The sequence below is a fragment of the Peromyscus maniculatus genome, chromosome 9 (assembly GCF_049852395.1).
Source record: "Peromyscus maniculatus bairdii isolate BWxNUB_F1_BW_parent chromosome 9, HU_Pman_BW_mat_3.1, whole genome shotgun sequence".
In the NCBI taxonomy this organism is placed as follows: Eukaryota; Metazoa; Chordata; class Mammalia; order Rodentia; family Cricetidae; genus Peromyscus; species Peromyscus maniculatus.
Window position 1 is genome coordinate 36,476,047 of NC_134860.1, and position 15,385 is coordinate 36,491,431.

Below are 15,385 nucleotides of genomic sequence, written 5' to 3' on the forward strand. Positions count from 1 at the left end.
GCCCGGCTAATCATCGGACAGCAGTGTGATACCATCACCATCCTAGCCCAGTACAACCCACACATTCACCAGCTCCACAGCCACTCCCGCTCCAGGTGAGCTTCCGGGGCTGCCTAGGCTGGGGCGGAGAGAGAGAGGTGCACAGGGGATTGCTTACCTGGTGCCAGTTCCAGGTTTTTGAGATTCTTCTTCTAGTAAGGGAAGATGAATTGCCTTGAATGTTGGACAAGGGGTTTCCAGACAGATGTCTCTTCCTAAAACATTAAGAGTACAGACAAGGGTGGGGGGAGCTGCAGTAACCAAAATCTCAGCCCTGGCCCAGGATTCATACTCAGTGGTTGACTCTGTGTGTGAGCACACACTGGACATCTATCTGCCCGGACCTGCTCCTGAGCTGCGGGTCCCAGGGCGGGTGACAGGAGGGGCTACATGTCCTGTAGAGCCACCCACCACACGTGGCTCAGCAGAGAAGACGAGAAGGGGAAGTGGCTTTGCATGTCCTCTAGGCTGGACACCTTTGGAGAGGATCCCTGATTGGAGACAGGCAGACCCTCCGGGGCAGATGGCAGAGTCCAGACTCCTCATGTGTCTGTCGTTTCATATGTGAAGCCGGGTCGGGGCCCGTTGCCGCTGCAGCCGTGGCGGCTCTGGCTGCTTGGATGTATCCTATTCCTTCTGTTTTCCGCCTCCAGCTCCCACCTGGACCCCGCTGCCACCCCCCACTCCGCTCTCCAGGGTAGCAGTGCTGTGACCCCAGAACATCCCTCTGCCATTGACCCGCTGATGGAACAGGATGAAGGCCCTGGCACGCCCCCAGCCAAGCAAAGCACCCCCAACTCCAGGTCAGCACAGGCATGCTGTGGGTCTCCGTTTGCCCAACTGCCCCAGTGGGCCAGAGTCTGCACCAGGCCTGTCTTTTGACTCCCTTCCTCTTTTCCTCCTCCCTGTCTCTCCTCGCTTGCATTGCTCTCCGCATTCTGTCTTTCCTTCTCCTGTTCTGTCTCCAGACCTCTCACCTTTTATCAGCCGGGAAGGCCTTGGGTCTCTGGGCAGCAGCGGCAATGTTGAGGTTAGGCCGGGGCTCTGGCAAGTGTGGTGAGCTGCAGTGCCTTGAGAGGCAGCCGCAGCTGAGCTCTGTGGCAAGGAGAGTTGTCAGCCAGGCCTGAGCTTCTCCTGCCAGCAGACTAGTTTCCCTTAAGAGAAACTAGGGAAGGGAGCAGGTCAGGAGGAAGAGTTTTTATGGAAGCCTTGTGCTAGCCTAGCCTAGAATTGCCAGGTCTCCGCAAAAGTCCCTGTGTCATGCAGATTGAGGCAGCTCTGCCTGGGGATCACTCCTCCCCTGTCCCCCCCCCCGCCCCCCCCCCCCCCCCCCCGGAACTCACCTGCAGGCAGATTGTCACCAGGGGGTTCTCTGTGGGCATCTGGCTTCCTCACTGTATTCCCAGGTTCACTGTGACTCTTCAGTTTGTTTGTTTGTTTGTTTTCATTAATTTATTTATTTTATATCCTGACCCCAGCCTCCCCTCCCTCCTCTCCTCCCACTCCCTTCTCCTACCTCCTCTCTTACCCCCCACACACCTCTCACCCCCTCACCCCCACCCCCTGGGAAGCATGCAGGCCGGGATGCCACAGGCTCTCCTCACTTATGCCTGACTCTCTCCTTACACATGGTAAGGACTTCATTTTCCTTCTCAAAAGGATTGTGGGAGATACCAGCAAGAAGACCTCTGAACCCCGCATCGTTTTCATCAAGAAATCCCAGTTGGATCTGGGGGTGCACTTGTGTGGTGGGAACCTGCACGGGGTGTTTGTGGCCGAGGTGGAAGACGACAGTCCTGCCAAGGGTCCCGATGGCCTCGTGCCAGGGGACCTCATCCTTGAGGTGAGTTCTGCCACAGTGGGTGCCAGGTCATGTTCAGGTGGTATCAGCTTGTGCCCTCTTACATGACACAGGAGATGGGATTTCACTTCACCCAGCAGCTTGTCAAGGTGGGTTATTCATCTTGTAAATGAGGGATACTGTCAAGACCCTGGGCAGTGTGGTGGGTCACTGAGGCAACCCAAGGGCTTAACCTTGGCTCTGATCCTGAACAGCCAGAAGGAGGTGCCCAGTCTCATGAGCCATAGGTCTCTGAGCTGACTGATTTGGCTCTCTTTCCCTCTCACTCTCTGGGTCTCCCACCCTGTGCAGGAGATGGCATCTAGATGGCTGTCCTAGTCAGGGTCATCCTAACATGGAACACCATGACCAAAGCCACTTTGGGCGGAAAGGGTTTATTTCAGTTTACACTTTCAGGTAACATTACATTGCTGAGGGAAGTCAGGGCAGAACTCAAACAGGCCAGCAACCTGGGTGCAGCTGCTGATGCAGAGGCCATGGAGGAGCGCTGCTTACTGGTGTGCTCAGCCTGCTTTCTTAGAGAATCCAGGACCAGCAGCCCAGGGATGGCCCCACCCACGAAGGGCTAGGCCCTCCCCCATCAATCACTAATTAAGAAAATGCTCCACAGGCTGGCCTACAGCTCAGAAGCATTTTCTTCATTGAGGTTCCCGCCTCCCAGATGACTCTAGCCTCTTTCAAGTTGGCATGAAATTAGCCTGTACAATGGCAAAGACACAGTTTCATAAGCAGAACGTAGAGCTCTTCATTGCTAGGAAGTTCCATTGGCTCTAGTAGCCAGGAAATCATGTAGGGCATAGGCCCTGGGGATACCAAGGTCCACAGAGGGGAGGCAGGCAGAGTCTCAGACCAGGCCCCATCCCGGAACCTTCTGAGTGCCCGAGCTATCCCTGCCACTGTCTCTCTGACCCTGGTACTCTTTCCCTGGTCAGTATGGCAACCTGGATGTGCGCAGCAGGACAGTGGAGGACGTGTATGTGGAGATGCTGAAACCTAAGGATCACATCCGCCTCAAGGTGCAGCACCGCCATGAGGAGTTCAGCAGAGTCAAGGGCCTGCCTGGTGACAGCTTCTACATCAGGTGCCAGCAGGAAGGGTTAGGGCCGGGGGAGGGGCTCTCTGTGGAAAGTTCATAGGGCAGATGGATTCCCTGGACTCTGCCCCGAGGGCTCAGGCCATTGCTTTTGCCCATGTGAGATGCTTTTTTTGGGGGGTGGGTGTGGGGTGGGGGGGGTGGGGAGGGGTCAAGACTGGAATTTTGAGACCTGGAGTTCCTTATTCTGTGGGTTGTGTTCCTCCTGTGGCCTCTCCTGAGTCCCACAGAGCCCTCTGCAGTATGCATGGTGTCTGTAAGTCCTGTGGGAATCAGGATGTGGGGGTGGCATCAGGCATCTTCCATGAGTGGTTCAGGACTCCTGTCATGTCCTCCACAACCTGGGACCACAGAGTAGATGAAAACACACATGAGTAACACTTCCCATTCTGCAGGTGGGAAGTGTTTTCATCTTCAGGAGGTGCCAGTCTGCAGGAAGCAGCAGCTTGGGTTTCCCAGACAGGCGGGTAGAAAATGTCTGTTGGAAAGGATGGGGTGCAGGAAGTCTTTCTTCCGTGGGGATGAGCCCTTAGTGTTAGGGAAGGAAGGGTGATATTTCCATCCTGCTCTGTAAAGTGTGTGAGCGGGGCCCCTTCAGGATGCCCCCAAATCCTCTTCTGTGGTGTCTGGAGACAGCACAGACAGCTGTCTCAGAGATGGGTGTGTGGTGTGACCCTCTCAACCTGTGTCATCTGTTCCATGGTCCAGGGCTCTGTATGACCGTCTGGCAGAGGTGGAGCCTGAACTGAGTTTTAAGAAAGACGACATCCTGTATGTGGATGACACATTGCCCCAGGGCATGTTTGGGTCCTGGATGGCTTGGCAGCTGGATGAGAATGCCCAGAAGATCCAGCGTGGGCAGATTCCCAGCAAATATGTGTAAGTCTTCTCCATCTCCAGGCAGGGACCACAGGGGCCACCACTGTGGTATAGAACCTCACAAAGTGACACTGGCCTGGGCTGCTGGGGGAACTGACTCCATTGGGAACTGCAGCTTCAGCACTGTACATGTGGCCCAGATCACTGTCCAGAAAGCTGCTCCTAAATGAGCCAATGCATAGAAGCGCCACTGAGTCAGGATGGAGAGTCATGACGATGTAATTCCCTTACCAGATGAATCCTCCCAATGATTTGGGGGCAAGTACATTCATAGATGTATGCAACCATTTCCACCATTATTTTATTTACTGATTCACTGAGACAGGATCTCATGTAGCCCAGGCTGACCTCAAATTTGCTGTCTAGCCAAGATGGCCTTGAACTGATTCTCTTGCCTCCATCTCTTGTGTGCTGAAATAATAGGCATGTGCGGACCACACCCAGTTTATGGGTGCTAGGGATTGAACACAGGGCCTTGAGCATGCTAAGCAAGCACTTTACCAGCTGGACCACATTCCCAGCTCCTTCAGAGTTAATTTTAAAGCATGTTCATCACCTCTGAAAGAAACCTTAGCTATTACCCTATGTCTGTTTTCTTTTGCTGTAACAAAATACTTGAGGCTGAGAAATTCACAAGAAAAAGAATTTTTTTTTTGTTTTGTTTTTTGTTTTTTGAATCTCTCAGTTCTGAAGGCTAAAGTGTGAAGTCAGGTGACCTCAATTTGTTCAGCATCTAGTGAAGACCTCATTGGCCACTTCACAGTATGGTCAGGAAGCAGAAGGAAGAGATCCTGTGGCAAGCTAGGAAGTGTCTTAGTGTTCTATTGCTGTGAAGAGACACCATGACCACAGCAACTCTTACAAAGGAAAACATTTGACTGGGGGCTTGCTTACAGTTTCAAAGGTTTAGTCTGTCATCACGGCAGGGAGCATGTGGCACACAGGCAGACATGGTGCTGGAGAAGTAACTGAGAGTTCAATATCTGGATTGACAGGCATTAGGAAGAGAAAGACTCTGGGACTGGCTTTGGCTTTTGAAGCCCCAAATCCCACCCCTAGTGACACATTTCCTCCAATAAGGCCACACCTCCTAATCCCTCTTAAGTAGTGCCAGTCCCTGATAACCAAGCATTCAGATCTATGAGCCTGTGGGGACCATTCTCATTCAGACCACCACAAGAGTCAAGGAGGACTCAGGCCAGGTTTGTTCTTTCTTTAATAACCAACCATTGGAGGAAGTAACTGGGGTCCTGAGAGGACCTCATTGATCCCTTCTGAGGGTAGATACCTAACCAATCCCCAATTGTTAGGGTAGAGATCTAATGCAGTCTCTTTAAAGACACCTCTAGCTCAGTGTTACTACCCTGGGGATTCAGTCTCCAGCAGTATGTGGACCCTTGAGAGTCACAGGAAAACCCATAACCAAATCCCAGCACACTCTATTACTTACTCCTCCAGCCCCAAGCCTCTCATCTACACTTAAAATCTGTAGGTTTCCTTTTAGGCGTTTGATGCAACTACAGTCACATGGTTCATGGTCATCCGAACTGTTAGTGTCCATATCTTCCATGGCAGGAAGCACAGCTGCCAGTGTTACTGGGCACCAGCTGCCTTGAGCTCGGTGTCATGGTGGGAATTTACTTGCTCTGAAGCTGGACCCTAAACTTCTTGTTACCGTGGTGATGCCTGAGAGTCCTGGAACATGGGAAAGGCCAGTCGTTAGGAGGCCTGGGGGAGCTGGGGGAACCTAGCTTCCTCCCTTCCCACGGCGCTCCCAGCAGGTCATTCTCTGTGACTGCAGGATGGACCAGGAGTTCTCCAGGAGGCTCAGCATGTCCGAGGTCAAAGACGACAACACAGCAAAGACGCTGTCGGCAGCTGCACGTCGGTCCTTCTTCCGGAGGAAACATAAACACAAACGCAGTGGGTCCAAAGACGGCAAGGACCTGCTTGCCCTGGACACCTTTTCCAGTGACTCCATTCCACTCTTCGAAGGCAAGTGCTGGGCTCCTTCCAGCAGGCTCCAGGCGTGGGGGTGGGGTGCTTCACCATGGGGGATCCCCAGAGGTTCCTTGCTTTTTGTGTGTTTGTCTGGAAGTGGGTCTTCAGGCAGGCGGGATGGTTCTGAGGGTCTTTCGGCTTCAGTATGTACCTCCAACCCTCAAGGTCTCCTCTGGCCACCATGTTTCTTTGTACCTTCAGCCCTGTTTCAGGAAGGAGAATGTCGGGGCTTTGTGGGGCCTGGGGAGGTGACTCAGTGTGTGAGCTGCTGGCTGTGCAAGTTTGAGGACCTGAGTTCAGATCCACATAGAAAAAGCCCGATGTGGTATGTCTGTCTGCAACCCTGGTACTGAGAATGAAGAAAGATGGAGGTGGCTCACGGCCAGCCATTCCAGCTGACACGTGAAGTTCCAAGTTCAGTGAGAGGCCCTGGGTCAGTGGACGTCGTTTCTGCTTCACGCAATGCGTCTGGCTTGTGTTGGTCCCTGTTCAGCCTTTCTTGCTTCCTTCACACGTTCATTGGTAATTTTGACAAGAGTCTTCTATCCCCAATTGATTGAATCCATGAACTCAAACCTGTGGATCCAGGGGCTTGACTGCATTTTATTTCTGTGATTTTTTTTTAAAATTTATTTTATTTGCATTTGTGTAAAGGTGACAAATCTCCTGGAATGGGAGTCACAGTCAGCTGTGAGCTGCCATGTGGGCACTGGGAACTGAACTCACATCCTCCGGAAGGGCAGCCAGTGCTCCCAACCCCTGAGCCATCTCTTCAGCCCGAAACTGTTTCTTTTGGCTCACAGATCCTGAGGCTCAATCCTTGGTCCCTTGGTTGGTCTGATTTTGGGCCTGTGGTCAATCAGGTCAAGACAGAAACACAGGACAGAGCAGACTGCCTCACCTCATAGCAACTGGAAAGCAGAAAGGAAAGGGGGCTGAGGCCCCCTTTGAATCCCATTCACTGGCATGTTCCCAGTGACCTGGCCTCCTTCCACTAGACCTACCTCCTAATGGTCCCACACCACCTCCCAATAGCACCAGGAACTTTTAAGTTTTTTTTTTTTTTTTTTTTGTTTGGTTTTTTCGAGACAGGGTTTCTCTGCGTAGCTTTGCGCCTTTCCTGGAACTCACTTGGTAGCCCAGGCTGGCCTCGAACTCGCAGAGATCCGCCTGCCTCTGCCTCCCGAGTGCTGGGATTAAAGGCGTGCGCCACCACCGCCCGGCGGAACTTTTAAGTTTTAAGTGCTTTTAAGATATCGTTCTCAGAGCTAACAGAGATGTCTCAGAGGGTAAAGGAGCTTACCAAGTAAGCCTGGCGACCTGACTTTGATTCCCTGAACTCACATTAACTGTAAGGAAAGGCCTAACTCTATGAATGTTTCCGCTTACCTCTGCATATAGCATGCAGCCCCCCACCCATTATGTACATTAGGAAAAAAAAACACTTATTCAAGGAGCTGGGGAGATGTTTCATGAGCAAAGCAAATGCTTTATGAGGCAAGTACTCAGGACCAGAGTTCAGATCCCCAGCACTTATATAAATGCCATAGGAGAGCTATCAAGAAAGACACCCAATGCCAGCTTCTAGCCTACACATGCGGGGGCACACGCGCATACACACACACACACACACAATGCACAGGGGGTGGGTTGTATTTATGGCTGCTGTAACAAATCACTATCAACAGTAGCTTAAAACAATGTGTATTCATTCTGAAAGCCAGTTGTTTAAGGCCAATGCCACCAAATCATCGTCAGGGTGCCAGCAGCCTCCACTGCCCTGCAGAGCTAGGATGAATCTGCTCCTAGCCTTTGCTGGTTGTGAGCAGTGGCTACCAACATTCTTTTGCTTGTAGACACATCACTATTATCTTAAAACCTCTTTCTAGTTCTTCTTCACATCCCTTTCCTGTCATGTATGTCTGCCTCAAAAGTCCCTTTTCTGACAGGAATACCTCTGATGGCATTTAGGCTCTCCTGAGCAACCCAGGAGAACTTTCTTGCTAAAAAAGATAAGAGTTACAGATTGTTGGGATTAAGAAGTGTCCTGGCTGGTTTGTATAAAACTAACACAAACTGGAGTCATCGGAGAGGAAGGAGCCTGAGGAAATGTGTCCATGAGATGCGACTGTAGGGCATTTTCTCAAGTAGTGATCAATGCGGGAGGGCCCAGCCCATTGTGGGTGGGGCCATCCATCTCTCAGCTGGTGACCCTGAGTTCTATAAGAAACTAGGCAAGCAAGCCATGAGGAGCAAGCCAGTAAGCAGCACCCTCCATGGCCTCTGCATCAGCTCCTGTCTCCAGAATCCTGCCTTGTTTGAGTTTCTGTCCCGACTTTCTTTAGTGATGAACAGAGTTGTGGAAGTGCAAACTGAATAAACCTTTCCCTTCCCAACTTGCTTTTTGGTCATGGTGTTTCATTGCAGCAATAGAACCTGTCTTAGGGTTTCTGTTGCTGTGAAGAGACACCATGACCATGGCAGCTCTTATAAAGAAACATTTAACTGGGGCAGCTTGCTTATATTTTCAGAGGGTCAGTCCATTATCATCATGGTGGGAAGCAAGGCAGCATGCAGGCACACATGGTGCTGGAGCTGGGAGTGCTACATCTTGACCTGTAGGCAACAGGAAGTGGTCTGTCTCACTGGCTGTGGCTTGAGCATAGGAGAGCTCAAAGTACACGCTTCCTCCAACAAGGCCACACCTCCTAATAGTGCCACTCCCTTTGGGGGCCATTTTCCTTTAAACTACCACAGAACCCTAAATAAGACAAGAAGTGACCCAGCCCTTAGTGGGGTGCACTTTGACCCACCACATGACGTTTCTGGGAGGGTTGCCTCTAATGTTGTTATGCTGGAGGGAACATCCCCTAGGCCCAAGGGGTTTTGGCATCTTCTCTGTTCCCAGCTTCAGGCCTTGCTGTGCTGCCCAGGTAGGTTTACCTTCTTGTTCTTAAGTCTATAGCTTGATGTTTGAGAACATTCTAGGCCATCGTTTCCTTCAGGCTGCGTCTGTGGTCTTCTCGCCTCTCTCCTCTTAGTTCCCTGGGTCTTGAGGTCTTGCTGGTCTCATGTTTCCTGAATGCTTTCTCCCATTCTCTTCCACCCTTTTCTCTCCACGCTTCAGCCACCCACGATGCTTCCCACTGACCTTTGCCCTGCTCACCGTCCAGCTCATCTTTGGTGTCCAATGTCTTAATTTTAGAAATTGTCCTGTGTAGTGCCAGAGTTTCCATTTGATGATTTGCAACAGGCTTTCATTCTCTTCCCAGATCTTCTTGTCTGTTATTCAAGTCTTGGCATCTGTGAGGACTATCCAGCAGCTGCCCTGACTGCTCATCTCCGAGTCCTCTTTGCTCTGCTCAGTCTGCCCCGTAAACACGCCTGGGCACTGGCGGTTGAAGTGTCAAGAAGGGGAAATGCTAAGGCTAAGAGTGAAGTTCCAGTACCCAGGAGCCAGCACTGGTGGCCCTGGGTCCAAGGGGAGGCTGAGCTGACCTCGGGTTGGGCTGCAGCTTCTGTGATGTGTGGAGTTCACCCTGACTGGTATAGCTGGCCTCTAGACCTCCCTGAGGTCTCCTCCCTGGGGCAGTCTTTCTCTTTTCTACACAAGAGTCAATGGAACCCTTTGTTCCGTGGTTTTGTGTTTTTCTTATACATTTAGCTTCTTGTTCCTTAGAGCTTTGGAATTTGGCAAGGGTTTCATGGGAAGCTTCTAATTCAGACTTAGTTCTTTTTATTTTCTTTGTATTTATTTGCTTGTGAGTAGGGAGATAATTTATATATATGAATTATATACACGTGTGTGTTTATGGTTAAACATGCAAAGAGGCCAGAGAAAGACTCTTTGCTTGATTCCTTTTGAGACAGGGTCTCTCACTGAACCAGGAGCTAGGCTGGCCGCCAGCAGCCCCTCATAGCTCTGTCCCCACATTGCTGGGGACAGAGCTGGGTGGCCGTGCCTGACCTTTCACATGGGTGCTGGGGATCTGAGCTCAGCGCTCATGCTTGCACAGCCAGCGCTCTCACCCACTGACCCGTTTCTCCAGCCTCCCAGATTGAGCTCTTGCCTCCTCCCTTCCCACTGCATTTTCGGCTCTTTAGGTTGCGGTTGCTGTGACCGCCCCAAACTCCATTTTTGTCCCATTTGCTATTGGATAGTTCCTGCACACTCTGCCTGAGACCCCAGTGGCTTGGCAGCAGCACTCTCTCTGCCCAGCTTTACATTTGAGCTGTGCATGGAGTATTGCAGAGTCCTCAGGGGAGGAACATGAATTCCTGTGATGCATTCCAGAAACAACCCGAAGGAGAGATGGAGCTACAAGCCATTCATAGCCTCATGCCATTTTTGTTGAATGTAATACCGCCCTCCCACACACACACACTCAGCCTTTAAAAAATCAGCTTTTAGTAATAAGAGTCATGTGGAAAAGATACACTTCCAACTCAGAGCAATGGCTGCAATCTGAGGAGGCTAGTGTGGAGGGGTCAAAGATATTGGCTACAGCTGTGTCTCTAATTGTTTCAAAGAGAAAGCGCATGGGCATTCATTCTAAGGTCATGAATGTAGACCAGACCAGCTGGTCCCCAGGTTAGGAAGTACTGGATAGAAACTTGTATAATGCATCTTCAAATGCAAGCACACAGGGGTATGATGATGCTGAGGCAAGACTATACTCTCTTCCTTTGTTCTGCCCATACGCTTGGTCTCTGCAGAGCAGGGGTGTTTGTGCCTCCAGGTGGCTGTGCCCCCATCTTCCCTCTGTAGCACCTTGACAGAAGTGTGCAGACCCCACAGAGCCCTCCCCTTCCTGCCACAGTCATCTGTGCCCTCATCTTAGACCTGCCTCTCATCCAGTTTGAGCTAGCTCACCCCAGCACCCCCCTAACTCTTCCATTCTCATGCCTGGACTCCTAATGCAGCATTTGTCTGGGTGTCTAGTTTTGCTACCTTGTGGCCCCAGTTAGCATGAGCTTCCAAAGTGCAGAGATGCTTTGTATCTTTTTGTGTTTCTGGGAAGCCAGCATACACCCATCAGGGAGTCTCTAGGAAGTCAGTTGCCTGCTACCTTCCTGACAATCTCTTACTTGGTGGGGGAGTTCACCTGGCATGTTAGCAAGGAAAGTGGCTTGATCACTAAACCACAGAGCATCTGAAGCCTCACAGGAAGCTCATCTGTGTGTCACATACGGTCTGAGCTGGTGGGCAGCCCAAGGAAGTGGCCCTGTGTTGAAGACACAGGTCCCTTCTGTCTTCTGTCTCAGACAGTTCCTAAGGGTTGTCACCATGTGTATGGGCAGAGCTGGCTCACAGCACCATCTTTTCTGGTCCATGGGCAGGAGCCAAAGATGTAATTGCATTACCTCTATCCTTCATGTCCAGGTATGGGTCATATAACCACACCTGTGGAGGAGGCTGTGGCTCCCAAACCTTGGAGCCGCATCTCTAGTGAGCAGAGATGTGAGGTGTGGGTGCAGTGGCCGTGGGATAACTGAGGAAGACCTGGAGTAGAACGAAGAGTAAGATGACTGGACATCCATTGTCCCCAGTATCCTCAGTGGCAGAGGGACTCTTGCAGTCTCCCAACTCATTAGTGATCATGCCCTGGTGTGCCTGTGATGTGGTCCTTGATAAAGCCAGACGCCTGATATAAACCAGGTCACCTTCGCTGGCCTGGTTTTGTGAGACATAGAAGACAGACCTGTGTAGTCAAAACATTTCCTGTGTTCCGCCCAGCCTGAGGTCTGGACAAATCTCTCTCACTGCTGTCCTGCAGCCGCTTATAAAATAATCACTCGGAGACTTAATATTATGAACTGGATGGCCTATGGCTTAAGCTTTTTGCCACCTAGCTCTTTTAACTTAATCCATTTCTATCAATCTATCAGTTGTCATGTGGCTGTGGCATTGCCAGTTTGCTGGCATCTTGCTGCCCCTTGGGCGGCAGCTGGCATCTCTCCCACTCCGCCCTTCTCCCTGTATCTCTACTTGGATTTCCCACCACCTGGCTGTAAGCTTTCTTGCCATAGGCCAGAACAGCTTTATTTACTAAGCAATGGGAACAGCATATATTCACAGTGTACAGAAAGACATCCCCCAGCAGGCCTGTCCAAGTAAGTAAGGCCGGGGTGGGCCTATCTAAATGAGCAAGATTAGGGCCCTGGCTGCCCAACTCTGCGTTCGTCCTTGGTCCAGGCTGGGCCCTTGACCCTGCCCCCCCTCTCATCTCTTAGACTCGGTGAGCCTGGCCTATCAGCGGGTCCAGAAAGTGGACTGTACCTCTCTGCGGCCTGTCCTCATCCTGGGGCCTTTTCTGGATGTGGTGAAAGAGATGCTGGTAAATGAAGCACCTGGCAAGTTCTGCAGATGCCCGCTTGGTAAGGGGTGCCCCTGTGCCTACTAGGTTGTGTCTGGCCATGCAGAGTAATTGGGATACAGAATCTCCGGGTCCTACTGATGCAGAGAGACCCACCTCTTACCCTCCGTTCTCTCCAGGAGAGCATATGGTAGTGTGGGTCTCCATGCTGCTGATCAGTGTTGCTCTCTGCACTGGGCCCCTTCTGTGCACCCAGCCCCTTGACTTGTGCATCTTACCGTACAGAGGTGATGAAGGCCTCCCAGCAAGCCATTGAGCGGGGTGTCAAAGACTGCCTGTTTGTGGACTACAAGCGGAGGAGTGGCCATTTCGATGTTACCACCGTGGCTTCGATAAAGGAGATCACAGAAAAGGTACCTAAGGCTTTGGCCCAAGGGCTTGTACTTAGGGCCCTCTGCCCTGGCTCTTACACCTCAGCCAGCTCACTATGCCCTAGGTGTCTGAGACCTCCTGCCCTTGGTCTCATCCTCCTGGATGCTATGAGTCTCTGCCTTTACCACTAGCGCACAGATCCATGGGAAGGAGCCAGGAGTCACCAGCACTTTGGGTACCCCAGAGCCCCTGCTCTCAAGGGCACTGAGGAGAGCTTTGAACTCTGGAGAGGCCTTCTCCTAGACCATTCTGGGATGAGTCCCTGAACGCATGGATGCAGAGAGCCACCCACCAGGGTCTCTGACCTCATAAAGGCCAAGAGTGTTTCTTGATGCCTTTGACGTCCTGGACTCCATTTGCCAAGGAGTGGGTCAGCTGCAGGCTGTGCTAGGGAAGTAGCCGGTCCTAGCCTCTGGCCTCTGGGCTTCTCGAGCCATTTCTCTGGGCTGCAGTTCCCTCTTCTACCAGACAGTGTGGGCTGCTCGTGGTTGAAATGCTCATTACTTTTTGGATGGGGAAAAGCTTCAGTGAGGAAACACATCGAGAGAGCTGCACACAGGGGACCTGTGGTCTTTCTTAGGCTGACGCCCTTCCTGGACACTGAGGGGCTCACGGGGTGTGTTTCTGTCATAGCCATGCAAAGCTTGTATTGCCCCCCCCCCCCACACACACACACACAAATCCCAGAGTCCCCTGTCTTGTTCAGTGTAGCAGATTTGTGAGGCCAGGGTAGGGTGGGGTCCCAAGAAAGTCCCTGTCTTAGGGTTTCTATTGCTGTGATGAAACATTATGACCTAAAAGCAAACTGGGGAGGAAAGGGCTTATTTGGCTTACACTTCCATATTGCTGTTCATCACCAAAGGAAGTCAAGACAGGAACTCAAACAGGGCAGGATCCCAGAGGCAGGAGCTGATGCAGAGGCCATGGAGCGGTGCTGTTTATTGGCTTGCTTTCCGTGGCTTGCTCAGCCCACCTTCTAATAGAACCCAGGACCACCAGCCCAGGGATGGTACCACCCACCATGGGCTGGGCTCTCCTGCATTGATCACTAATTGACAAAATGCCTTACAGCTGGATCTCACGGAGGCTCAACTGAGGCTCCCTAGGACAGAAACACACCCCATGAGCCCCTCAGTGTCCAGGAAGGGCGTCAGCCTAAGAAAGACCACAGGTACCCTATGTGCAGTTCTCTCGATGTGTTTCCTCAACTGAGGCTCCTTCCTCTAATGACTCTAGCTTGTGTCAAGTTGACACACAAAACCAGCCAGTATAGTCCCCGTGTTGAGGTATGGCTTTCTGGCCAGTTCTCACTCCCACTGGAGCAGCCTTCAGTGGGTGGTGGTGGTGGGGATATCCACCAATAAGTCTCCCTTCCTGTCTTAAGTGATCTTCTAGAAAGCTGCTTCTACTGCCTGGTGTTTTTGAGTATGGAGGAAGGTAGAGTCGTGTGAGGCAAGGGTGGGTCCTGGCGGGGGGGCAGAAGATACGTCCTCTTGTCTGCCCTACAAACTTACTCCACACTGTTATCCCTCAGAACCGGCACTGTCTTCTGGACATCGCCCCGCATGCCATTGAGAGACTGCATCACATGCACATCTACCCCATTGTCATCTTCATCCGCTACAAGAGCGCCAAGCACATCAAGTGGGTGTCTGGCCCCATTGAGTTCCTCCTGGGCTGGGGTCCTGTGCTGGAAAAATAACACTCCCCTCTGACCCTGGACTTGTATGCAGAGGCTGCATTAGCTGAGCTCAGTGCCTCCTTCCTGCTTGGGCACAACCACACTTCCAGAGCCCCCCCTCTGTCCCATCCCCTTTCTTAGCATGTTGTGCAGAAGGCCACGGGGAACTGAGTAGTCTCAGCCAAGTCCAGCTCAGCTGCACTCACTCCGCTTGACTTTTCTGTGCTGTTTGAGCTCCTGGTGCCTGAGTTTGGAGACGGCTAATGTGTCTGCTGGCTTTGTCCGTGTAGTGGGGTACTGAGGGGCCCAGATTCCCTGTCAGCCCACAGTTCCCCATATAGCCTAGAGGCTATTGATTTATGGAAACACACCCTAGATCCCCTGTCCTAGCCCAACCCTGTCTTCCTGGAGGCCCTGCCACCCTGGACCAAAGAAGGAAGAGGGGACCCAGGGGTAGGTTTAAGACTCAGCCTAGTTCCCTGGCTGCCCCTACAGGGAGCAGAGAGACCCTGTCTACCTGAGGGACAAGGTGACGCAGAGGCATTCCAAAGAGCAATTTGAGACGGCGCAAAGGATCGATCAAGAGTACAGCAGGTACTTCACAGGTAAGTGGGCAGAGGACTTCCTCAGGCGACAGTCCTAAGAAGGACAGTAGTCCAGCTCTCCTGGATGGGCTGGGCATGACCACATACCCACATACCTCAGGCCAGTGTCCGAGCTGTGCCAGGAGGCAGGCTTATACACGCCGGCCTTCAGGCATGGTCTAGCCTCATTCACAACACGCCGTAGGAGCTGTCTCAGCACAAACACCCAGCAGCATAACCACGGTGACCCCCAGACAGGTTGGGAACCCCACGAACCCAGGTGGGCCAGCAGTGAAGACATTTGTCTATCCTGAGTGCTGCCCAGGGCCAGTCTTGTTGGGGAGCTAGGGGTGAAGTGGGGCTGGTAAAACAAGGCCAGTCTCGGCGCCTCTGGTTGCCGAATGAGCCACCTGTGGATGCAGGTTTCCTGCTTCCCTGCCTCTGGTGGGTAAAGTCAACCATTTGTAGGAGCTAGTGGAGGCATTTTAGCAGGTGATA

The 15,385-nt window shown here is 52.0% G+C and overlaps 1 protein-coding gene across 5 annotated transcripts in view; it reads left to right on the plus strand.

The window, feature by feature from the left end:
* Positions 1–15,385, plus strand: part of LOC102921553 (disks large homolog 5) — a 109,059-nt gene that overhangs the window by 91,282 nt on the left and 2,392 nt on the right. For all 5 annotated transcript variants that reach the window (XM_016003327.3, XM_076544625.1, XM_076544626.1 and 2 more), the window contains 10 exons: positions 1–95; positions 693–842; positions 1,699–1,882; positions 2,833–2,981; positions 3,702–3,872; positions 5,674–5,867; positions 12,108–12,251; positions 12,476–12,603; positions 14,157–14,266; positions 14,799–14,908. The exon at positions 1–95 is cut by the window's left edge and continues 39 nt beyond it. In XM_016003327.3, the coding sequence (XP_015858813.1) occupies positions 1–95; positions 693–842; positions 1,699–1,882; positions 2,833–2,981; positions 3,702–3,872; positions 5,674–5,867; positions 12,108–12,251; positions 12,476–12,603; positions 14,157–14,266; positions 14,799–14,908 (1,435 nt within the window). The remainder of the gene's footprint in view (positions 96–692; positions 843–1,698; positions 1,883–2,832; positions 2,982–3,701; positions 3,873–5,673; positions 5,868–12,107; positions 12,252–12,475; positions 12,604–14,156; positions 14,267–14,798; positions 14,909–15,385) is intronic.